At 38.8% G+C, this 25,004-nt stretch overlaps 1 protein-coding gene across 10 annotated transcripts in view; it reads left to right on the forward strand.

The window, feature by feature from the left end:
- ZBTB20 (zinc finger and BTB domain containing 20) overlaps positions 1 to 25,004 on the forward strand; it is a 642,360-nt gene that overhangs the window by 592,034 nt on the left and 25,322 nt on the right. For 8 of the 10 annotated variants that reach the window (XM_042458100.1, XM_042458099.1, XM_042458096.1 and 5 more), the window contains 2 exons: positions 3,468 to 3,569; positions 22,145 to 22,332. In XM_042458100.1, coding sequence (XP_042314034.1) covers positions 3,505 to 3,569; positions 22,145 to 22,332 — 253 coding nt within the window. In that variant the 5' untranslated portion in view covers positions 3,468 to 3,504. The remainder of the gene's footprint in view (positions 1 to 3,467; positions 3,570 to 22,144; positions 22,333 to 25,004) is intronic. The other 2 variants (XM_042458097.1, XM_042458106.1) reach the window with 2 other exon arrangements.

The following is a 25,004-nucleotide window of genomic DNA, read 5'->3' on the forward strand; positions in this document are numbered from 1 at the left end:
GGCTAAAATCAAGTTTGCCATTTTGAAATCATATTTCCTGAATAAGTATACATTGTAACTAGTTTTTTTCTTAGTTAAATGTGCAATTCACAATGAAGTCCTGGGTATGTCTGTTTATAAATAAGTCCCATCTTAATGAGTTCAGTTGACTTATTCCCAAGTGAGTACATATGTTTTACCCTTAAAATGTGATTTTGTCATGGGTTGCACATCTAATACCAATCAGTTACCTAAAAAGCCCTCTGCAGAGTTCTCTATCAGTTTTCTGTCATTAGAATCATTTTGTCATTGCCAGTTTGCAAATTAACAAATCATGACCACACTTACATGTTCCCTTTTGTGGGTAAAACACTTAGCAGTACAGTTCTACACAAAATAATTTCTGACTCATCAGTTTAAGTTCTTCAGTCCATCGGAGTCATCCTATTTGCATATTTCCTAACAGTGAAAACTACTTTACTTGAAAACTACTTGAGAATAAGAAAATGCTAATATAATTTCCTCTTCTCGGTGATACCAAAGAGGAGTACTCTAGCCATTGTTTTGTTGTGCTAAAGATAAAAGTAGATTTTTGTGATAATCTTGAGCTGGTTGGTTATTGGTAAAATGGGCTTTTTATTCTAGAACACCCTGACCTTGGTCTGCAGGCTTTGGTCATTTTGGCTTGGTGAAATGTCCATTTTGTTGCTGATCTTTCCTTGTGCTCTTAGTTGTCAGCTGTGCCCTCTGTCATTTTCTTTCGTTTTCTGAATTAAGAGTTTTATTTCTGTAAGATATGAAGGGTCATTTTGAGAGTTATGAAGAAACCTTTCTTGATGTCATTTGATTGAGGTCCATATATCCTTCCAAGATAAGGTGTTTTTTTAACAGTAAAGAAGAAAAACATAAAATGAGCCCTAAGAACAGATGCCTAGCCCTATAAAGACCTATTTTTTGTCTCCATAGTGATGAACTAGATATCTGTGGGAAGCCCACCAGCCAAATATGGGTGCAATAGCATACTCTTCCTTGTTTCTTCCAGCATCAGATAGGTATTGCCTCTGATGCCTAACATACATTTATTGTGACTGGTAAGCATTAGTAGGCTTATCCTCTTATGAATTTGTCTAATCTCTTTTTCTTAAAGCTATTCAAGTTGAGAGTGATCTTTACAATTTGTGGTAGAAAATTCCAGAGTTTTGTGATCCATGAGGAAATGCTTCATTCTGTCTGTTTTGGACCTCCTGAGATTCATCTTCACTAGGTGATCCCAGGTTCTAGTTTATGAAAAAGAAAAACATGTCCCTATCTACTTTCTCTATAGGCTTTTTAATTTTATATATATCTTTATCATGTATTCTTTGTTTGTCTTTTTTTCTAAGCGAAAGAGTGCCATACCTTTACGCTGTTGTAAACGTATCCTGTTCCACCCTCTTTATTATTTTGGTATCCATTTTCTTCATCTTTTCTAGCTCTCTGATAATACTTTTTGGAGTGCAGTCATCAAAACCTAGCACCACATTCCAAATGAGATCACAAGATAGATTTTTATAAAGGCTTTATATAGTGACAGTTACATCTAAATTCTTTACATAATGACCACCCAACACCGCCTTTTTCCCAGCAGTCAGAGTTTGCAAAGAAGTTGTTTAGCTATCTCGCACAACTACAGTTTTTCAATACTGCAACATACCATTATCTTAGAACAGGAAATTTTGAATTTTCTTTCCTTTTGACTCCTTTTGTCATTTAAACCCAGTGAAGGATAACTACAAGGAATTGGAAAGGTAGAGTGTCTATAGATAGTTATGAAAAAATATTAGGGATTGGAGAGGATGGAGTGACTAGATATTGATTTGTTATAATTTACCTCTGTAGGAAAGGAAACTGTGGAAGTCAGTACACTTAGACACTTTCTACCGTGTGTTTTCTGTTTTAGTTTCAGGGTAAACGTACCTTCTGCTTGTGTGCATTGTAAGTAATAGGATATGACAGGGCATATCAGAGAAGTGGTGCTGATTAATGAGCAGCTCAGGAAAGGAGGCCAACAAGTGATGAAGGGTCACAAACCAATTTATGAAGGGGGGAAAGAGGAGTATCAAAGCATTAGTATGAGGAGTTGTGTAGAAAGGATGTTAATCAGCATTGCCTTTTTAAAAGCTTAAAATATTTTTGCTGACTTTATTCTCCTGGCAAGACAACACCGTGTATAATTGGAAAAATAAGCCTTTTAAACTATATCTGCAAGGACCCCACTGCTTTCTTTTGAGAAGAGAACATTCTTTACTGAATGGTAGAAAACTAATAGTTGCCCTCGCTGGAACCACATGAGTAATTTATACCTGATTGATGAGGAATGTGGATGTCCAATTGGAAATTTCATATTCATTGTATAGGAGGTAACTATAATTATGTATATTCCCCTGTTATACACTAGCAAGAAATGTTGCTGTGGGGACAGAATTCAGAATCCTGGGTTCCATTTTGTTTTATTAGTAAATTTCTCAGTGTAATAGAAAAATCAGCTTGATGTCTGATGTTTCAGAACGCTTGATGACATTCCTAAAGTCAGACAGATTTTAGGCAAAATTGAGGATGTACCCATACTGCAGAAATAAAGCACTTTGACACCACTTGTCATGGCTCCATCTTCTGGAATCCTGGGGTTTATAGTTTGTTGAGATATTCAGCCTGGTCTGTCAGAATGCTCCAGTGCTTCACCAGACTACAAATCCCAGGAATCTGTAGGATAGACTCATGGCAGATAATATTATAGTCTTAGATATAAATGCTTTTGTCTGTTAACTCGTAACTGTAAAGGGTTTCCCTCTGTGATACATTTTAACAAGAATAATGAAATTTGTGTTATATGTACCCCCACTTTAGAAAGCAAATACTGTATATACTTGTCTATACGTCTAAAAATTAACACCCAAAAATTGACCCCAAAATTATTTACGGGTCACTATGGTAATGTGATCGCAGCTCTTTCCCATTTCCCCATGCAGTCAGCAGAGCAGTTTATTTCTCTCTTGCACCAGGCAGAAAGAGTCCTAACTGATTAATTGCTGTTAAACAAACAGAGAACCTCTCCCACCCTCGCTGTCTGGGTGATGGCTGAAACCAAAGTTGAAACAACTGCTGAAACAAAAGCCTCAGTTAGAATCTCTCTTGTTGTACACACACATACATACTCTGAAGGAGCCTCCAAGTTTTACCCTCGACCTACCCATGGGTCATGGGAAAATCTGTAATTTTGGCCCGAAAACCTGCCCTCGACTTATACATGACTAATAATAATAATAATAATAATAATAATAATAATAAATTTTATTTGTATACTGCTTTTCTTCCATAGATCAAAGCGGTTTACATACCTTATAGTCGAGTATGTACGGTAATGATAGTTTCTCCAATTCTGAAACAATGGCAGTTGTTTACTAACTGTTACGAAAAACCCTCTCACGCCTCATTTTGTTTCTTTTCAGTACAGGCACAGCTTTTCCCCATTTTCAGCCCCAATGAATGTCTGCGCTAGGTCCAAAGCTTGGAGTGATTTGCCTGAAGAGTGACAACATTCAGAAACCACTGTAAGTTAATTGGGTATCCTCTGCAAAATATTACTGTTTGGATGAATAATCTGAATTTTGCAAAAAAAAGAAATCTCCTCTTGGAGCAGTTTTGATGCCACACCAAAAGTCCATATCTTATCCTATTAGTGCAAGGGCTGAAACAGCAAAAAGATTACTGGTATGCACAAAGGCCTTGCTGGCAGTATTCTCTGGACTACAGAAGTTATGTCAGTTCCCCTTTGGACACATCATAGATGTACAATCAGATCAAACCTTTAGAGATTATATTGAAGAAAACCTTCCTGAATTCTTTTAAGACACGTCTAAGACATCAAATGCTGCTAAGGCTCCAGACCAATTATGTGAGCATGAAGTACTACTCAGTGAAGCCCCTGCAATGAACAGATACAGAAAACACAGCATACCTTCCAGAGGTGCACTGAAGCCACAGAACAGGAATGGAGTCCCTTACTATGATATAGGACTTTCATATCTCCAGAAGCAGTCTTGAAGCAGTACTTAAGAACACAGAACACAATGGTGTGCTGCAAGCAGTAAATAAACCATCTTAGGGGGCTGGTACAAATATCATCAGATACTGACCAATACAATAGGCCTGCTGCATTAGCAGGATAACAATCCATAGATTAGATCATCTGCAGCTTGCTACACCTCATATTATTCAATGGTGTGTGTGCACATGGATGCATTGATGCAGATGTGCGCACATTGCCACCTATTGATCCTCCACGTTTGTTCCATTCCATGGTGGGGGGGAGAAGGGATGTATTGTCAACTGTATCACTAACAGATAGATAATTATGTATACATAATTAAATTTTATTTAAGGGATATAGGGAGTGGTTTCAGGATCTCTGAAGTATGACATTATAAACCAGCTCGATGGCTCATATCTTTGAATAGAACCATGCCTATGACAAACGTAGAGTGCATCATCTGGTTAGAAATAAATGCCTGCTAGACATGGATGAGAACAGTACACCCAATTAGCACTTTGTGGGTCTTGACAATAAATAAAGTACACTTTATCACATGATACATTATATATGCTAATGGAACAATAGATTTTGTTCTTAAATGTATAACACCAGTTAGTTGACATATGCTGTCCATGAAGGGCTTTGTGCTTTATATTGTGAGGTATTACTGACCTAATCACTTATTTGCAACTATATTATTTTACTGGGAAAGGAAAGATGGCTTTTAAATGCCAACCTGCTTAATAACTTCCACCTAGTATTTTATTTGCAAAGTTTCCTTAGTGTGCATTGACCCTGATAGCAGGCTGGTTCAATTAGCTTTTGTATCAACAATGAACAAATTTTTTATTTCTTATATATGACTTGTTCTTCTGTATAGAATTTTTTTGATCTGTTACATATTTTTGATGAAACTTTTCCCTGTGTTTTGAAACTAGATGATAATACAGAGAACTCTATTACATTTATTATTAAGGTCTTAATTTCTTAATAAAGGGATATTACTTGTACTCTTGATCTCTTGGAATTAACCATTGTATGGATTTGCCATGTGCTCCCCCTGCCACTAATTGGACATTTTTTTAATGTAGCCTATCTATACTGCTTACAGATTGATGAACATGGTGGCGGGATCCACCAACTGGAACCTTCTTACCAAAGAAGGCTATGTTTCTTCCACCAGCAGGCAAAGACCTTTACATTCAGGCATGACTTTGGTGTGTGACCTGGCATATTGTGGAAGGGAGTTTATTCAGCTACTGGCTTTATCTCTCTTGTTGCATTTCATTGAATGCTTTTTTAGGCAGAACAGTGTGGAGTTCATTTAATGTGTGCATATATAAAAAAGGAGAGTCCTGCCAGATCAGACCAAAGGTCTGTCTAGGCCAGCATTCTGTTCTCCCAGTGGTCAACTAAATGCATATAAGCAGGACACAGTTATATGTTTCCTCTAATTCCATGCCCCACTCATGTTCCCCTGTAATTCCTACTGAGAGACATAATGAATACTTTTACAGTTTTGTGTTTTAACTTATGAACATTTCATTTACATTCCATGATCCTGAAAAAGGTCTCTTAAACATTCTTATATCACTTGTCCTTTATAGACCATTACATTTTCTGGTGAATGGCATGAATGAGGCCCCTTGAAAGATGTGTGAATTGAAACTCCAGTCTAGTTCTGTGGAATGTGTGGTATGAAGAGAAGGGGAACTCAAGTCATCCCTGAACAATAGTGTCTTGACTTGTTTTCTAAAAGTCTCACAAATGTCAAATAGATACAAAGCAAGTTCACTTACTACCTAGCAATACTTCTCTGTTCCTCCTACCTCTGTGCAGCATTAGGGAGAAGAAAGCATGGTTTTAATGCATTGTATGCCTGCAAGTCATTCCCAACTTAGGACAACTCTAAAACAAACTGATCATGACATTTTCTTAGCAAGATTTGTTCAAGGGTGGGGTTGTCTTTGTCTGTCAGGCTGAGAGAGTGTGACTTGCCCAAAGTCACCCAGCGGGTTTCCATGGCTGAAGGGGATTTGAACCCTGGCCTCCAGAGTTGTAGGGTGTAATCATACCACAAAATAAAGCAGTTTGATATCACTTTAACTGCCATGACTCTCCTGTGGAATCCTGGGACAGACAGACTGAATATCTCACCTGACAGACCAGGCTGAATACCTCACTAAATTACAAATCTCAGGATTATAGCAATAGCAAGTACATTTCTATATTGCTTATCAATGCACTTAAGCACTCCCTAAGTGGTTTACAATGTCACACTGTAAGCTATTTGCCCCCAACAATCTGGGTACTCATTTTAGCAACCTCAGAAGGATGCTAGGCTGAGTCAGCCCTGAGCCCCTGGCTGGGACTGAACTCACAACCTTGTGGTTTGTGAGTGAGTGGCTGCAGTACAGGCATTTAACCACTGCGCCACCAGGTCTCTTCAATTCCACATGAGTCATGACATTTGAAGTGATCTCAACCTGCTTTATTTCTGAAATGCAGCAACATCTGTAGTCCAACACTCAAACCACTACATCATTTTGGCTCCAATTCATTGTTCCAATTCTTAATTTATTGCTAAACACTAAATGCCTCTGATATTTTGTTCCATGTGCTACTGCCCAAATAAATTGGTAGATTCTCTTAATTCTAGGGTGAATTCACCATTAATTTTTTAAATTTATATTTATACTGCCTTTTTTCCTAGCTCTTGGGCTCAAGGTGGCTGATAAAGTTAAAACAATTACAAATAAAGGACCACATCACTAAATCATAGAAAAAATACAATATAACTAAACAATCAATAAAATTAAAAGTAATTTAACATGCCCATTTAAAAATATAGACAATATAGCACATTATTAAAAAGCCCTTTTCACAAGACATTAGTTTACAACCAGAAAAATATGTTTATATCCTTCCAAAAGGTCACCATGGAGCAAACCTGGAAACAGTCACTGAGAAGGCCTTTCTTCCATTTTCCTCCAGATATCCTTGTGAGAGTGGTGGGGCAGAGAGAAGGGCCTCCCCTCAAGATCTCAACACACTGAGCTGCATATGGGAGAATATGATCCTTCAAATAGCCTGAATTTTTAAGTGTCCCTGGAAACAGACTGGTAACCAGTGGAGACGTTGAAACAAGGGAGTTGAGTGCTCCCTATAACTACCCTTAGGCAGTAGTCTGGCTGCAGTTCTTTCAACCAGCTAAAGTTTCCAAATATTCTTCAAGTGCATCTCCACATAATGTATGTCACAGTAATCTAAACTAGATGTAACTAAGACATATTTTGCCATAGCAAGATCTCACATAGGTAAGAATGGGCACAGTTGGCATGCAAAGCACATCTACTCCTGGCCACCTCAGAAAGCTGAGTAACCAGACTCAGAGCTGAATCCAAGCTATGAAAGTGTGTCTTGAAGGAGAATGTAACCCCATCCAACAGCGGTTGAACTCCTGTTTTGCCTTTTGGTTGACCAGGAGCACCTTTTTCTTATCTGAATTAAGTTTCAGTTTGTTCAGTCTTATCCACTCTATCTCTGATAGCCGGCACCAGTTTAGAATCAAAACAGCTCCTTTAAAGTTTGGTGAAACATACTAATACAGTTGGATGTTATCCACATATTTATGGCCTCAAAACTCAAAATTCCAGAGAACCCTTCCCAGTAAGAAACATGTTTTGGGAAAAGAAAATACCTGTATATATTTATTCAAAATAGACTGATTCCTGCTCAGAACTATCGAATTTTCTGAAGAAAATACAGGCAAGAAAACCACATGTGGTTTTCCTACACATTAATTCATGGTCAGTGTGGTGTCATGATTTGAGCTTTGGACTAAGACTCTGGAGAACAGGGTTCAAATCCCCAATTGGCCATGGAAACACACTTGGTGACAAGTCGCATTCTCTCAGCCTCAGAGGAAGGCAAAAGGAACTCCACTCTGAACAAATTTTGCCAAGGAAATCCTGTAATATTCATGTTAGGGTCATCATAAATGGGAAACAACTTGAATGCACACTCTAACAATGATCTATGGCCCCAAATATTTTCAGAGTTTTGCTCTAAAATATTTTCCAACTAAACTACAATTTACTGTAATCCTCAAGTCATTGTGTGTCTAAGTTTAGAAAATAAGAGGAAACCCACCCACCCCCCAAAGAGATCAGTTTACTATGACAGTTTATGGGATTATTCAAGTGCAACTAAAATGGCAGAAAATCACAACAGATTGTTTGCACCAGAAATATTACAAAGTGCTAACTACAGTGTTTTTTAAATGATGATTAATAATACAAAAATGTAGGAATTCATAAATATTTAACCTATGTACCTATTAATTGTTATGAAAGAAGTAGGAGATTTATTTATTACAGTTTGCTCACACAAACATCTGATATTCCTTCTTAAATACATACAGAAAGTAAAAAAACTTTGCATTGGCCTTTGGTGATGGGCCATTTAAGGATTCTTGTGTAATTATAATTGGCCTCCTCCTAGAACCATAATATAAATCAGGCATTCCTAAGTATTTAACCTACAACCCTGCTAAAACACTTTTTAAAGTACTGTATAGCAAGTCTGACTTTTTCTTGAAAAACTATAAGGAGAAAAAAATTCCTTGCCTTCTTTAGAGCATTGATTCCTGTAATGTATATTGCTCCTATGACTTAGGAAGCTCCCCAATATTAAAACATAATTATACCCAAAGTGTGCACAGATAATATTACTCCCACCGTTTTGTGTTTCCTGTATTAACTTGTCTAATCCAGGAACACACATTATCTTTATAAACTGGGGCCAAGGGTGAGGCATTATATGAAAAATCTGTAGGCAATAAATTTTTAAAAGCATGCCACTGTATCACCTACGTGCTAGAAATTTAGGATTATTTGTTCATAAAACAAAAAAGGCAGAATTTGAAGGTGAAAAACAAGTTTCACTGTACAGAGCTTAAACCTAGAGTTGTTGTTTTATAATTTTAAAAAAATCCAACAACTACCATCTAAATACCTCTGCTGCTGTATATTTATAGCAAAGATAGATTTAGAATGAATCCACTACAGCTAGCAGTTAGCTCATAGCTGATGCACCAGTGAGTAAAAGATGTTATTCTTTAATAATTTTGTTTTTGACAACTAATTTTACCATTTTAATCCTGACTGCAAGAAAATTTTGAAAGCTCGGTATTTTGTGCGTTCAACTCCAAGAAAGTCTATGGCCTCAGTTCTGCCTCACCTCAGCATAATGTAAAGATCCACATACAGACTTGATGCTACACTGACCAAGATACCTCCCTCCTGACTTATTTACAGACTTGAAGCTACCTCACACAAGCATTCCATGCTTCTGCATAAGCAAGAAGGATCAGAGAAGGCCTGGCTAGCCACACTCCATAGCTGGATGACATCAACAATGACATCAGCACTGAAATCTGTAGAGGTCCTCCTGAGCTCTCACCACTCCTGTAATCATTGTGCATCCAGTTTGGGTGCATTGCACATCCAGAGTGGATTGCCTGATGCTTCTCTAATACTGCCTGCTCACATTAAAGCACAGAATGTCAGTATGAGGTAACTCTGGGGCTTTGAAGTTGGTCAGGAGGGAGGCTTTCAGTGCTGTGTACAGAAGTTGAAGAAACCGACTTCCACAGCACCTGAAAAAAAGACTTCTGCACCCATAAGGGATATTTATGCCTGAAACTGTCTTCCCCTGAATACCACTGACAGAAGAATCACCACTGAAGATTCTTAAGATAAGTTTCAGCACCATGTTCAGTCTCATCCCAGTATACAGCAATCCATGCCTTTTCGTCAAGGCCTTCACCCTTACTTGGGAAAAGAGTTTGGAATGGAGTTGCCCATCCCCACCACCACCCCATCCCTGAAAACAATGGCCTGGAACAGACGGGCCTTTGAGGCGCCCTCGTCACGTGCGATGCCTGGTGGGCGGAGTGCCCACACACCCGGCAGCCCTCATACGTGATGAGGGTGCTGGAGCTGCGACACGCCCACTAGACGTGGCACCTAATGGGGACATCTCAGCTGTGCCACCTCCAAACGGGGCGGAGCAGCTGCAATGTCATCGCGATGTCTCTCGCGCTTTGCGGCATCGCAGCGACACCGTAAAGAGGAGCCACTTCCAGGCGCTCCTTTTTTGCTCTGCAGGAGCGCCACACAATATGGTTGCTGCGGCGCTCCTGCGGAGCAAAGAGAGGCGCCAGGGAGGCGCCTCTTTCTGGCAGTGTGTACCCCGCCAATGAAAACCTATCCAGAAGGCAAGGGAAAAGATGGTGATGTTCTTCAGAAAAAGAAGAAAGAGAAGTAGTAAAAGACAGGGGATAGACCCATCTCCAAGCTTTGACTTCCTGAGATAACACTGGTACCATCAGATACAGCTGTCCCTTCAACATCAAGATAAACTTTCATCTGTTGAAAGTAATGCCAAGATACATTACTCAATAGTGATTCACCTGCTTGGGTAAGTGGACTGGCAGATTTCCTCAGATGAGACAGAACAGACAGTCACAAGTGGTCATTCTTACAAGTAGTATTCTGAGCACTACAAATTTGATGTGGAAGACCACAGTTAGATTTCTTTCCTTCCAACCACAAACAGCCGTGTTTATATATTGCAGCAAAGTGGGAGTAGGAGCTCACTCACCGGAAGATGTTTTTCTGAATGCACAGACAAGCCCTCTCCTCTGCATATTTTTTCCTATTCACCTAATAGTGAGAGTAACAGCCAAGACCAAAGACAATGCATCATAGTGCATTATCATCATTCTTTGATAGGCATAACAATCTTAATTCTCAGGTTGTTCAACCATCATTTTCTTTACCTCCCAGTAATTCCAGATCCTTTCAGGTAAATGGAAAGGTTCAACACATGGATCTTTTCACCCTCAAGTTGAAAGCATGTGGGATTGTTCCTTGTTGAATGCAGTATAGTTAGAGCCTTCAATAGGCCCTCAACCATCAAGTCATTATTCTGAATGAAGTAAATTTTCATACTTGAATGGTACCTGTCACAAGTGTGCACAGTATACTATAGTAAACGCTCCCTTCTACCTTTGAAAAACTGATTTATCATTCTTTTCCTGAAATACCTATATATCAACATAATCTTCCCATAAGAGTACTTTCATTAGCCTTTTATTCACTGATCCACTGAGAGGTTTTCAAAAGCTCCAAACAGATTTTATCCCTTGTGCCACATAGGGTACCCTCATATTTGCTCTCCATTGTCCTTTCACAGTTGATAAAATCCTTTTTGTACCTATACCATCAGTAGACATTTGTCTTCTTTTGTTTAATACTATTGTGATGATTACTTCTGCAAAGAGAGTTAGTGGCTTTCAAAGTACTTGCTTAACTTGATATTCCCCATTTTAGTATAGTGAATTACACTGTGGGTTATGGAGACATTAAACTAGCCTACAACTTGGCTCATTTACATGTTTCTATTGGAGGTAGAGCAACTCCACAAGAGATGCAACTACTACAGCAGCTTTCCAGAAGGAAATTCCTTTGCCTTTATTATGTAGGACAGCAGTTTGCTCTAAACCTTCAAACGTTAGTTTCACGCTACCGACTTGATATGCAATTGCATGCTGATTCTTCATTTGTTTATATTGTTTTAAATTTAATAAATAAATAAATAAATAAGTTAATTCTCTTACTTACACTGGTCAAAGGAATAGTAGCATTTTAACAACCAATAAAAATAATAGTTCTGAATTAACATAAAATTAAAACTGTTCATACCTGCCTTGCTTTCAATCCTCCCAACCCTGAGAGCAGTAGCAGCCATGTCTTACATTGATTTGCCTAGAAATAAAGCCAACACTGTACAGCATATTGTCTCAAATGTTCTCCTCTGCCCCTCTGAGGTATCCTCATCCTACCCTGATCCTCACAATATAAAAACTGACTAAACATATTACCTGTCCTCCTTACTACTGCTTATTCCGTTCCCCAGATCTTCTTCCACATGAACTTGAAGAGAAACCAAAATATCAATTACATAGTCACACATTTACTTCTTCTTGTTACAACTCTGCCCAGACAGCATACAAAGTACATGAGGCTTAATCCACAATCCGACTTGCATCCATTTAGTTGATGTGCAGGTTGGTATTCTCTTCCTGCCTCTGCATCAACCAGAGCCCCCCACAGACTTTCTGCAACCCTTCCCCATATCCATTCCATGTCTGGTGAGACAAGTGGAAAATTAGAGAAGCATCTGGTTATAACCCTGCAGCTTGACACAACATGATTACATCATCAGTTGAGAACTCTAACGGACCTCAGTATAGGATGTAATCATTTTAGGTCTAGCTATAGGGAGACAGCCAGATGCTTCTGAATCCCCATCACTCTCTAAGGGCAGAGTGGGCATTGACAGAATGTGGTTGAAATGTGGTGTTCCTGACCACCTAGGAAACACTGACAGGAAGAAAAACAGCACTTGGGAAGTCCCTACAACTTGCAAGAGAGGGGAGGAGCAGCCTTGGCCACACCAAAGAGAATTAGCAGAGATGAGATGGAATTGAGGAACTGGAGTAAGCAGGTGGAGAGAGAAAAAAGTCAAGAAAGAAGGCAAGCATTGGAGCCAAGTGAATCAGGGAGCAAGTTGCACAAAAGCCAACTGAGGAAAAACTGAAGCACAAACAAACTTGGTGAGAATGATTTAGAAAAGTTAAGGCGCAAAGAATCCTGTGCTCAGCTGGTCATGAAACATCAAGCAAAAGCAAAGGCTGTTCCCCCAGAAGAATCCACCAAAAAATCACAGCTCAGGCCTCTTAACCTCACTTCTCCTGTATGAGTCTGCAAAATGGTAGAGAAGTCATAGAAGGTGGATTTCATGGCAAATTGCCCTATGAGGACAAAAGGCCAAAATCCAATTGTGTTACAATAACAGACAAAACAAATAAACAAACAGCTTCATTTATATAGCACTTCATACTGAACTAGCACAGTCTTAGCAGTTTACAACTGTAAGCTAATTGCCACCAACAATCTGGGTACTCATTTTAGCGACCTCGGAAGGATGCAAGCCTGAGTCAAGCTTGAGCCCTTTTGCTGGTAATGAACTCGCAACCTTATGATTTGTCAGTGAGTGGCTGCAGTACAGGCATTTAACCACTGCATCACCCAGACGTAGTTGTCAAGAGGGCTTATCATACTCAACCCCACCCCCACCCCCGACACAATGACAGAAGCAATGGTACAAAAGAAGCAATGGTATTGCAATTTGCTTTACATTTTGTTGCACGGTTTAGATGACACGATACAACAATTGCCCCCAACCTCTTAGCAACCTTGACCACCCTGATGGCATGGCATATACAGGCAATTCCCAAGAATTCCTAAGGGATTAAACACTACCAGAAGGAAAAACAATACTTTTTCCTCAACATTACTCATTTCTATCCCTACCACTCTCATTTGGCATGGAATAGCGATGGGTCAGACAACAGCAACTCTATCATAGGTTTGGGTAAATGGCCAGCTGTAGTGTATGTAGCTCTACATGTGGAACTAGTATACTATTCTGGACCATACAGGATTGCAGCCAAAAAATCCCAGTGCTCAAGGACAGAAAATGACCACTAGCTTATCTCTATAACCATGTGTAAGTTCCCCAAGCCAAAAGGGTAAAATAAGGAGTTACTCATTAAAACAGTTTTACTTTTGTCTACCCCTGAACTTCACAATGAAACAAAACAAAACAAAAGTATTTTCTTTCTTCCAGAGTGGGGCTGTAGTAGAAGCATTCTTTCAAACACTAATGCAAAAATAAACGTAAAGCCTCGGGGTCCAGCTATACAACTGAGCCAGGCACCAGCACACAAGGTCTTTGGACTAAGGGAGGGATCCTTCATGACTAACCAAATCCTTGATTTGTCAGTTATTCCATAAGAATCCACTGACCAGGCCTGTCTTTTATGTTCTCTGTTGCTCCTCCATTCCTGTAGCTTTTTGAGATACTCGTGTACCTTAAGGATGGAAAGAATATTCAAAAAAGATTTCAAAAATTGCTGCAGAGTCTGTTTTTCTGTCAAGAAACCCTGCCCAGAAGAATCTACTAACAATAATCTTCACAATTCTGTGCAAAATTCACACATGGCTGTTTTGTACAGAAGACTGCATTTTAAGGCCAGGAAACAGCATTTTCAGCAGACATACTGTTTTGTACAAATACTTCTGCACAGAAATATTGTTTCCTGCACCAAAATTGCTATTGCCTGCACAGAAAAAGCTATAATGGGGGACTTACTCTGCACAAAATTTGCACATAGTTGTTCTGCAGAGAAAAGTACATTTTCTTTTGCTGTGGAGGAAATGCAGCAATAGTATTTCTATGATGTGTCCTGCACAGAAAGTGATGTTTTCTGTGCAAAACAACCACAAGCAAATTGTGCACATGATAAGCCTCAAATTGCAAATAGGAATCAAAAATTGTGTGGTTTTTAAAGACTTTCTCATAGCAAGAACAGAATTTCTAAAATTATTTATTGCTTCCTTTGAGGAAAAAAATTAGTGACATTTCATTGTCACTGTACTTTGAAGAGAGAAAAATCTGTATTGGTTGTGGCTCTTTTGTAGACTTTATCCTAGATTTTGTACACTTTCTTCCACTTTATCAAATCTAATTAAGTGAGCTCCAGTCTACCAGATTTGTTAATGTTAGTGATCGTTAAGCTTCCACAGCCTTTTTGGGTTAATATTGTTATTTTGTTTTATATTTCTATCCTACTTTACTCCGTTTCAGTTTTAAAATAACAATTTCAAGATTGAAGGTTCAGAAGTAATTTTGGCATGAGAAATCTTGGTGTTTGGCTGATTTTCCTTGTGGCTGTGTGGATGCTAGATTTTTTTTTGATATTGTCAAACAACATATTTATTTACCTGATCCATCTACCCCAGTCTGTTTCCTTTTCTTTTACTGTGAATTTTTAAGAAAATAAAAGACATTCTTTTATATATCTTTTATTCTGCCAATTTGTTTCACTTGAGCTTTCATTTTCTGGCTGAGCAGATGCTTCATTGGGCTGTATAATTTTAACACTTATGGCAGATTTTTAAAAAAAACTATTTTTTAAGGGAGCTTACCCAAATAACCTCTGGCTTGATGACCAGGAGGAAGATTCTAATGGAGGATTCTAATATCTGCTTGTAATACAGCCTCCAGCCAGAAAGCCCTCTGCTGCTCTCTGTCGGCTCTCCATATAATTGGCAGCCACCATGGTTTTACAAGAACTTTCACATGCTGTACTCTCTGAAACATACCAGGATTATATAATTCCTTTATATAACCAGAGACAATGTTCTTGATTAATTACAAAGTGGCTTTGCATTCTATTGTACGATAAGGTGCTTTCCTGCTTAGTTCTTTATTTCTTTATTCTTTTAATCTGCTAATTGCTTTTTCCAAGTTTTTTGGGGTGTGGGCAATGGTAAGGGGGAATTGGAAGAAATGGGATAGTTTCCCTCTGATAAATGGTTTTTTTGTAATCAGCCTCTTTTTATTCTGACTGCAACATTCTTTCCTCGCAAGATTTTGCTTTTGGAGATTTATGTTCCAGATTCTCCCATGTTTTGATTTAACATAATTAAATAATCTCATGCATGATCTATCTTAGGTTATATGGATAACCCAATGGCCTGTTACAGACTGCCAAAATAAAGCTGCTTGGGGTCTCTTTGGAGGTATGCTGTTTAAATGATGCATGCATCCTAAGAATCCGGAAGCTGCACCAAAGCTGCACTCCAGTGCTTAGGAATGGAGTGTGTGGCTTTGGCGCGACCTCCGGACTCTTAGGACCCATGCATCATTTAAACAGCATACCTCCAAAGAGACCCCAAGCAGCTTTATTTTGGCAGTCTGTAACAGGCCAAAGATCCATTAACCTGGAACAAATCATGTTTTCACAAAACACAACCACTTTTCTACCACTTTTTCACTATCCAGCCACAGATTTATCTATTTATTAAAAGTGCTTTAGGAGTCATTCCTAGCATTTTTTTTCCCTTCCTCCTCAAGAGGTGTGATTAAACTATTCTGTGTCAGCTACTCTGCATTGGAAGCTGTATTTTTCCTGGGCTGATTTATTTAAGATTCTCGGCTCCAGTGTTTTTCTTTTCCTATTTTCTCTTCCTTTGGAAAATCTCAGTCATTAAATTGAATATTGTTATTGTATGTCATTCAAACCCAAATCAATATTCTCCTTTAAATCTCTTCACTGCTTGCTCTTCTTCATGAAACATAAACTCCTAGTTTTCACTGAAATATTTCTCTTTTAAATCCATGCTTTCCATAGCCTTGCATTGTATTTCTCATCTTACTTTAGTGTTCCTGTCCCTAAAAAATACTTCTCGTCCTCATTCCTTCTCTTTAAAAGTTCTTTGGCTGTTCCCAGACATCAACCCAACTTTGAAGACCTGTTCTCTCCTGCTTCACAGTTACAGGGATGGAGATTTTTGCGTTAACACTAGAAATATTTTTAAATGATATGATCTGTTTCACAGTGAAATAATATGGGAAGTTGGTGGTTTCCCCTGTTGTTAGAGGTTGTTAAGTAGAGGGTAGGTGGCTACTTGTCAGAGATACTATAAGCAGCAGGGATTCTGCCCCAAGAAGGATTGGACTAGAAAAGTAGTGTAAATTTTCCGGATGTACATACGAGTGTTTCTTAAAATGTTGTCACAGGCATTATTCTTTGCCAGAATTGTTTACAAACCGAAGTAGCTTTAAGGTGGAAAGCATTTCTCAAGGTAAAATTGACTTAGTGCAAGGAATACAAAATCATTAATACTTTGATGTTGAAGGCTTTCATGACCAGCATCCATAGTTTTTTGTGGGTTTTTTGGGCTATGTGAGCACTAATCAAGCAGACACTAATCCTCTTTTGCAGACCCTCCCACCCTGAGACCTGCCATTAGCAACAGAACAATCACTCAGGGTCACACTCTGTGTGTGTGTGTGTGTGTGTGTGTGTGTGTGTAAGCATTCTCTAAAGATGCCAACCACAGATGCTGGTGAAACATCAGGAATAAACTCTTCTAGAACATGGCCACATCGCCCGAAAAACCCACAAAAAACCATTAATAATTTGTTGTACAAAATTCTGGCAATTTTATTCTTACTAAGGAACCCATTCTGGGAAATTTTCTTGCACTTAAATTGCAGCGGTGAACTATTGGGAAAACTCTGAATCAATTGATCTTTTTCATAAATCAGATGACAAAATGTTAATTTTTTTAAGGTCAGTATAGATTTCTTAGAAATCCATTAACAGCTGTGAGGCTGCTTGCCTTTGACTTACAACTCACATGTGTGCATGCCCACAAACACATTTTTTAAAACAAAAAATTAATTGCAGGTCAGTTACATTTTATTTGCAGCTTTTGCCTGACACAGTATTTTCTGTGCTATAAGGAAAGGTTGTTTCCAATAAAAATCAGCACTAGATGTAACTTGTGCTTCATTTTTTTAGAGACGCACACAAGCCTATGGAACTCACCTCTGACAAAGAACTGAAATACTGACATTCACCTGTTGTGTTCCATATATTTATTTTGGGAATGTTTGTAAAAACTTCTTCTCAGAATATATTGATAATTAATTACTGCCTTGTCTAACATAGATACAAAGAATGTGTATTGCTAATAGATTATGACAACCATCCTTTACCCTAACTAAGGTATCATAGGAACTGTTATTGACAGGAATAGGTGACCACAGCTGGCTTTTGCAGAAGCTGATGTAGATCAGAGATGAGGACTGTATGGACTGTAGGCTGCATGTGGCCCAAACGCTACAGACCCTACCTGCCTGAAAAAAAGAGAGTCTCCATGCTTTACCGTTTTGTAGCTTACGTGGGGGGTTTTAAACTCCAAAGAGGTGTTTATTCAACCAAGGAATTAAAATCAGAAGTTGATTTCTGGTTTACTTTCTGATTGAACAAGTGGCTTCTTATCCACCTAAAACAGGCCATGGAGTCCCCCATATCAGCAGACATGTCTACCATGGCCCATAACAGACTCAGGAGAGACTTTTAGTTCTTAAAAACAGGAGGGGGGATGCAGTTGGGGATTGTACCCCTGCCAAGTTTCCATTGAAGGCCAATGCAGCTGACCCTTGGCAGCTGTCCACTGGTGAAGTAGATCTACTTTAGAGCCAATGGAAATCAAAAACCAATTCTGCCATAACTGGAAACCATGCTGTCTCATTACACAAATAAATCTGCACATCCTCGTGCTCTTGTGTGGTTGCAAGAAGGAAATGGGAAGCTTTTGTGCCCTCTCAAATAAAACAGTTTGACACTATATCTGAACGTGTATAACTGATTGCTTAGAGTAAGCCCATATAACCTTTGTTTCAGATCCTGAATTGTTCAAGAACTAGAGTGTAATCAAAATACAATTTAAACAAGCTGAACCGAGTGCAGACAAAACAGGAAAGTGTCCATTATCAAAAGCTAAAGGTTCTGTTCTCATCCATAATGAGAGCAGAGAGGAGAGAGGAGTACAGGTTCATGGCAGGGAAACTCATTTGACATTGGTTAATGAAACAATGATTAAATTGTTTTTTAGTAAGAGAATCTGTACTGGATTGTTTTCTTCAAAATTGTGCTACTGCAAACTCCAATTATTTCAACATTACCTAATTGTTAATGTAGTATTATCCTGCTGTTAATTGTTCTGATATAAAGAAACCTTTTTTTTAAAAAAAATACATTTTAAAGCCATGTTAAAGTCAACAAATAAGGAGGGAGTTATTTGTATTCCATATCCAGTAACATGGCCATGGAATATCTGGAACCACTTTTTATTAAATATATGGTTTTAAATTGTGCCCATGGAGGTAAGAGGCTGGTGTGAATGATTTTTAATGAATTGTAATGAAAATGACATGTTTGCCTTAAAAATTAAGTTACATCAGTGCATGCCACTGAAGAACACAATTAATTATTTTTTATTTTTTTGCTTTACCAGAACAACTTTTTTCATATCAGTTATCAAAGGTAGCATGTACTATATGGATTGCTATGAACCCTACTGATACTTTCTGATATTTGCTCCTTACATAAGAATGCCTAGTGTGTGCAGTAAGAAGGGGCAGCCTTAGCTATTTTGCCATCCTGGTCAGAGGACTAGACTCAGTTCATGCACTACAGTGTAATATAAATTACTTTTTAAACATTTTTCTGTCAGCAGGTTGCAGTGGTTATGCAAGCTGCCATATTGGATATCAACAAGAATATTGCTCCTATACTGTTCATAACTTTAGCAGGTATAACTTGTACAAAAGTAAAATAACTGAACCTGATGATACTTTAGCTGCTACACAGTTATTAGAGATTAAGAAATTTAGCCTCTTCTGCATCTTGGCAGCTTCATATATCTTGTGCCCTCTAGATCCATACTTATTCTTGGCTTTGGTTTAACCTTCGGTGACCCCTTTCATATCCAATTTGGCTAGTTCCATAGAAAAGAATTGAATATTTTTTCTAAAATAGGATTGGATTCTGAAATAAGAGGATACACTTCCTGAAACATGGAAGAAATAAATATGGGTTTTAGATGCTGGATAGAACAATATATATTTTTCATCAGATCTGTTCAATTAGCATAGTTGTTTTGTTAGAATGACTTACAGCAGGGGTACCATTTTCCTGGCAGAAACAGGACAAATAGGCAAATAGCATCTGTTTCAACATACCTAATTTTTAAAAAAGTTTAAAAGAAACAGTTAAGTTCAGAGCTTAGTAAAGTTACATGTTAACTACCACTCCCAAAATTACATAGCCAGCATGAGCATGACCACTGGCCAATCTCTAATTCCCCCAAGCTCTCATTAGACTTCAGGGATCAGCTAGACTTCAATGTGAAAGACAATCTCTTTGTGCTGAGCATATGCTTACCTTAGGGGTGGAATGAATATTCAAAAACATGGAAAGAAAAATAACAAAAACTGGCTTCTCAAGTGTCCAGAGTTCCAGCAAGGAGAAGCAGTGTTTTCAAACCCTTTTGCCATTTTTTCCAGCCCTCAAATAAATTTCAGGGTTACTCCCCCACAACCAGACTCATCCTTTTCCTGTCTCCCACTCCAAAGCTATGGTATCCCCAATCCTCTCTTAGCTCCCCCCCCCCCCGCCACAATCTGAGACTTTCTCCTCACTGCAGAGGTTTTTAAGAGTCTTGGCAGTGGAAGGATTCCTGCCTGATACCATGGAAAATGACTACCAATCAGTACAAAAAAATGTTGAGCTAGATAAGCTATTGGTCTGGTATAAGCTAACATGCAGTGAGCCACGTATGCTCTTAAACAGTGAAGTAACTTCAGCAAGTCTTTAAACAGATCAAGAAGCTTTACCTTTTTCCTTATTGTTGATAGTTTTGTACTACATCTCTGTTTTTGTCTAATTGGAAGCGTAAACTTTTCCTAAACTACAAAAATTTTTGTTGACCTAATTCTTAATTGTTGGTACAGGCTGAGTATCCCTTATATAAATTCCAAAATCTGAATTACTCCAAAATCATCCACATGTGTGGCTCAGATAGTGATACTTTTGTTACGTGATGATTCAGCGTACACAACTTTGTTTCCTGCGCAAAATTATTTAAAATAAATAATGTATAAGATTACCTTGGACCTTATGTATAAGGTTATATGAAACATGAATGAATGTTCTCTTTAGACAAATGTCCCATTTCCAAGATATCTCATTGTGTATATGCAAATATTCACAAATCTGAAAAAAATCAGAAACCTGAAACACTTTTCTGGTCCCAAGCATTTCAGATAAGGGAGACTCAACCTGTATAATTCATATTTAGCAATGCTTGATGAGGAGCATGAAAACAGTACAGTGTGTATGACTGACAGTACATCACACATACTGATACACTTATTTAAATCTGCATCTGCATTGAATCCTGTATAGATAACCACCACCTTATTTAAATCTAGTACAGTGGGCCCTTGTTATACGCTGGGGTTTGGTTCCAAGATCTCCCGTATATAACAAAATCTGTGTATGCTCAAGTCCCATTAAATATAATGACAGAGCAAAATGGTGTCACTTGTAAAAAATGGAAAATTAAGGTTTGATATTTGAAATTTATACTTTTTTGGAACATTTTCAAACCATGGATACTTGAATCCGTGTATAAAAAATCCGTGTATACGAAGAGCCAACTGTATATGATGAAGTGGATAGAAATTTAGATATGGATTATGGAGATCAGATTTCAAATCCCATGATGCTTATTGAGTGGCTTTGTTACCTTTCAAAACAAAGAAAAGGCCTGTTGTATGTAAAACTACATAATACAGTTATTGTCTATATTGTTGTTAGCTGTCATCGAGTTGACTGTAACTCATGGTGTCCCAGTGGATGAGACATCTCCAAGATCCCCTATTTTCTATCTCTCTGCTTAGGTCCGGTAGGCTCAGGCTCATGGTCTTCCTGATTGAGTCCATCTGCCTTTCTTTCTGCTGTCTTCTACTTTTCCTAGCATCATTGTCTTTTCTAATGAGTCTTTCCTTCTCTCCCTGGCTTCCAGGGAGAGTTCAGGCTTCATCTGTTTTAGGACTGATTTGTTTGTCTTTTTGGCCATCCACAGTATCCTCAACACTCTTCTCCAGCACCACATCTCACATGAGTTTATTTTCTTTCCGTCTGCTTTCTTTACAATATTACAAGGTGAAAATTTCATTTTTAGATCTTTTCATGTGTGCAACTATAAATATTTTCTTTTTAAAAAAATAATTTGTTTTCTTTTTGTTGCAGACTTTCTGTCATGCCTTATTTAATTGCCTAATGTAACAAAGCAGGTTTTACCTTCTGTGAAATCACCAGAAACAGCATAACAAGTTTTGGCCTTCCATATGTTTTTACATGATCCCTCAACCATTGCATCAGTGTAGATACAAGGAATGGCATGGTTCCAAATAAAAAGCATGCAAAAGATGGTTTCTCCCTTTTAAGTTAATTTTTTTTCTTTTTAGTAAGTTGTAAAAATGTTCTTTCCTGCATATGCAACCAATTCCTTCAAGGGTTTCTTTGTTCATTTTCAGGAAGAAACCCAAGATAGTTGAAAAACAGAAGGAGTCTGAGGAGAATGAGATTACGCAGACGGGTGCATACAGCTCCAAGTTGGGCCTTCCCTGCCTGAACTTTGAAACTGACCCATCTCTAAGCCTGGTTCTCATCCATTCATCACATTCACCAACAAACCTGCACACACACACAGGGTCACTTGATTGTGAGTATAGAAGTGCAGTTGGCGATACCTGAGGCGGGGGTGGGGGAATCTGTTGAAACATGTTCTTCTCAATTTCCCACTTCAATCCATACGGTCAAATACACACATCCATCTACACTATCTAATCACTGTATATGATAAAATCACTGGGTATTATTATTTTTTTCAGAACATAAGAAGTATTCTTTCATACATACCTTAATAGGAAGTAACATTTTATTAATGCCTCTGCATCCAGCATATACTGTGCATTTTATAGCTATACAGTAGACCTGTTTCTGAAGATTCAGAAATATACTGAATAGTAAAAATGGTGACTTAGTGATTAAGGTGCCAATTCTGACAAACAGAAGATCAGAAGGTTGGCAGTTCAAGGTCCAAGTGCTGCATGATGGGGTGAGCTTAGGGTTGCCATCCCTGGGGACCTCCAAACTGGGAAAAATGTAGGACCTTTTTTTTAAATTTCCTGGCCAGGAAATTTTTTTAAAAAGGTCCTACATTTTTAAACCTTGTCCAAGGCCTCGCTGGGGCCTGGGTGACAGCGTCCTCCAAGCCCATGCCAGGCCTGGGAGGGTGGCGTGGGCGCACGGGGAGGCGCCACCTCCAGCTTCGCCTCCTGTGCCCCAGGCAGGCCTCGCTGCCCTCCTCTTTCTCCCCGCCTCCCCAAGGAAGAGGAGGAGGGCAGCGAGGCCTGCCTGGGACGCAGCAATCCAGGCTGCAACTGGGGCTCCCGGTTTTGGGGCTGCACCCGTGCCGGGAGGAGCTCGGGGCCCCCAAAATCGGGAAATTCCCGGTTGCAGCCGGGTTATGGCAAGCCTAGGTGAGCTCCTGTCACTAGTCCCAGCTTCTGCCATCCTAGCAGTTCAAAAGCATGCAAATACAAGTGGATAAACAGGTACTACTTCAGTGGGAAGATAACAGCATTTGGTGCAGTCATGCTGGGCACATGACCACCAGAGCAGTCCTTGAACAACACTGTATCTTCAGCTTAATAACGGAGATAAGCACCACGCCCTACAGTCGGTTAAGACTAGACATTCATATCAGGGAACTACCTTTACTTTTTAAAAAACATAAAGAACTTCGTTGCAATTTCATCTTTCCAGATGAAACCTGGTGACCTTGGGGAAGTCACATTATCTCAGCTTCAGAGGATGGCAATCACAAAGCCCCTCTGAAGAAACTTGCAAAGAAAACCCTATGATAAGTTTGCCTTAGGTTCACTGTAAGTCAGAAATGACTTGAAGGCACACAACAACAAAGTTTGTGAAAGACCTTTGTGGGAGGACGCTTATTCTTCCTTCCAATGCTTCAGTTTTAATCCCCCTTTCCCAATTCATTCTCCTTTTTTCTTATTATTTATATTAATTACCCATTTGAGTATGAGTTAGAATGAGCTGTGTTAAGTTATTCATTGTTGCAGGGGAGAATGAATAATATAATATGATCAGTTTTCTCCGTGATACCAAATGTTTTTTAGGGGTCTCACTGTGAGGGGAAAGTCTCTGGTGGCAGGGCAAGGGCAGGAGCCAAGTAAGGATCAGGGTAGCTATAGCCATCCATAATCATATCTTGGCTCCCCCACATGCTCCCATGCACCATTAGGAGTGAGGAGCAGAGCAATGATGGGAGAGCTATAGCATTCTACAACTGTCTCTTTGCTTCTGCTTGTCCAATGCTGGGGGAGAATGTAGTGTTCTTTCCCCCTGTGTTCTCATAGTATGTTCACAAAACCCAGACAACATTACCATGCATCAGCTATCAGGATATAGTTTGTAACAATCCTCACTGAGCTTCCCCCGGCAGGGAGTAGATCTCAAGTCTATTTGAGGACGAGGGGGGGGGGCAAGAAAGCATCTTGAGAATTATCCTCATTGTGATTTTCAGACACTGAGGAAACTCCTTTTGACTTCTTTTTTCCCTTGAATATTCAACTTTTTTTTCCCATTACTAGTATGTGGTGTGCTTGCATCCACTGGTTTCAGTGTTATTTTGTTTATAGTTTTATTAAGCAGGGGCATTTCCCTCATCTTTCCCTTCCTCCTTTATTTGACTTGTGTTTTTAAGGTTTAGGTTGATTTTGATGCAATACATAGCCAAGACTGCAAGATTGGCAAGTTGGCAGTTTGAGGTCCAGGTGCCGTGTGATGGGGTGAGCTCCCATCCCTGGTCCCAGCTTCTGCAAAACTAGCAGTCCAAAAGCATGCAAATGCAAGTAGATAAATAGGTACTACTCCGATGGGAAGGCAAACAGTGTTCTGTGCAGTCATGATGGCCACATGACACATAGTCTGAAAATGCTAGCTCTTTGGCTTAGTAACAGATATTAGCACTGCCCCCTACACTCAGACACAACTTTACAACCTTGTCAGCAGGGAATACTTTTACCTTACCTATAGCAATATTAGCAAATTATGTATTAAAGCAAATTTTAAAATTGGGTAGCACAAAACCCAATGTTAGCTATCTGTCATAAATGTGGTGTACTTTATCCCCTTAAAAAGGACTACCACATTTCCACATTTCGTGCATGTGTATAAGAAAACAAAATAATACTACGACTGTTTTTAAGCAAACTAAATAATAATACTTGCTGTTTTTAATATAGATTCTAAAGGTAGCTAGCACAAAACAAAAAGACTCCTAAGCCTCTGAGGAGGCAACCATTCATG

The sequence above is a fragment of the Sceloporus undulatus genome, chromosome 3 (genome assembly GCF_019175285.1).
Source record: "Sceloporus undulatus isolate JIND9_A2432 ecotype Alabama chromosome 3, SceUnd_v1.1, whole genome shotgun sequence".
NCBI classification, from domain to species: Eukaryota; Metazoa; Chordata; class Lepidosauria; order Squamata; family Phrynosomatidae; genus Sceloporus; species Sceloporus undulatus.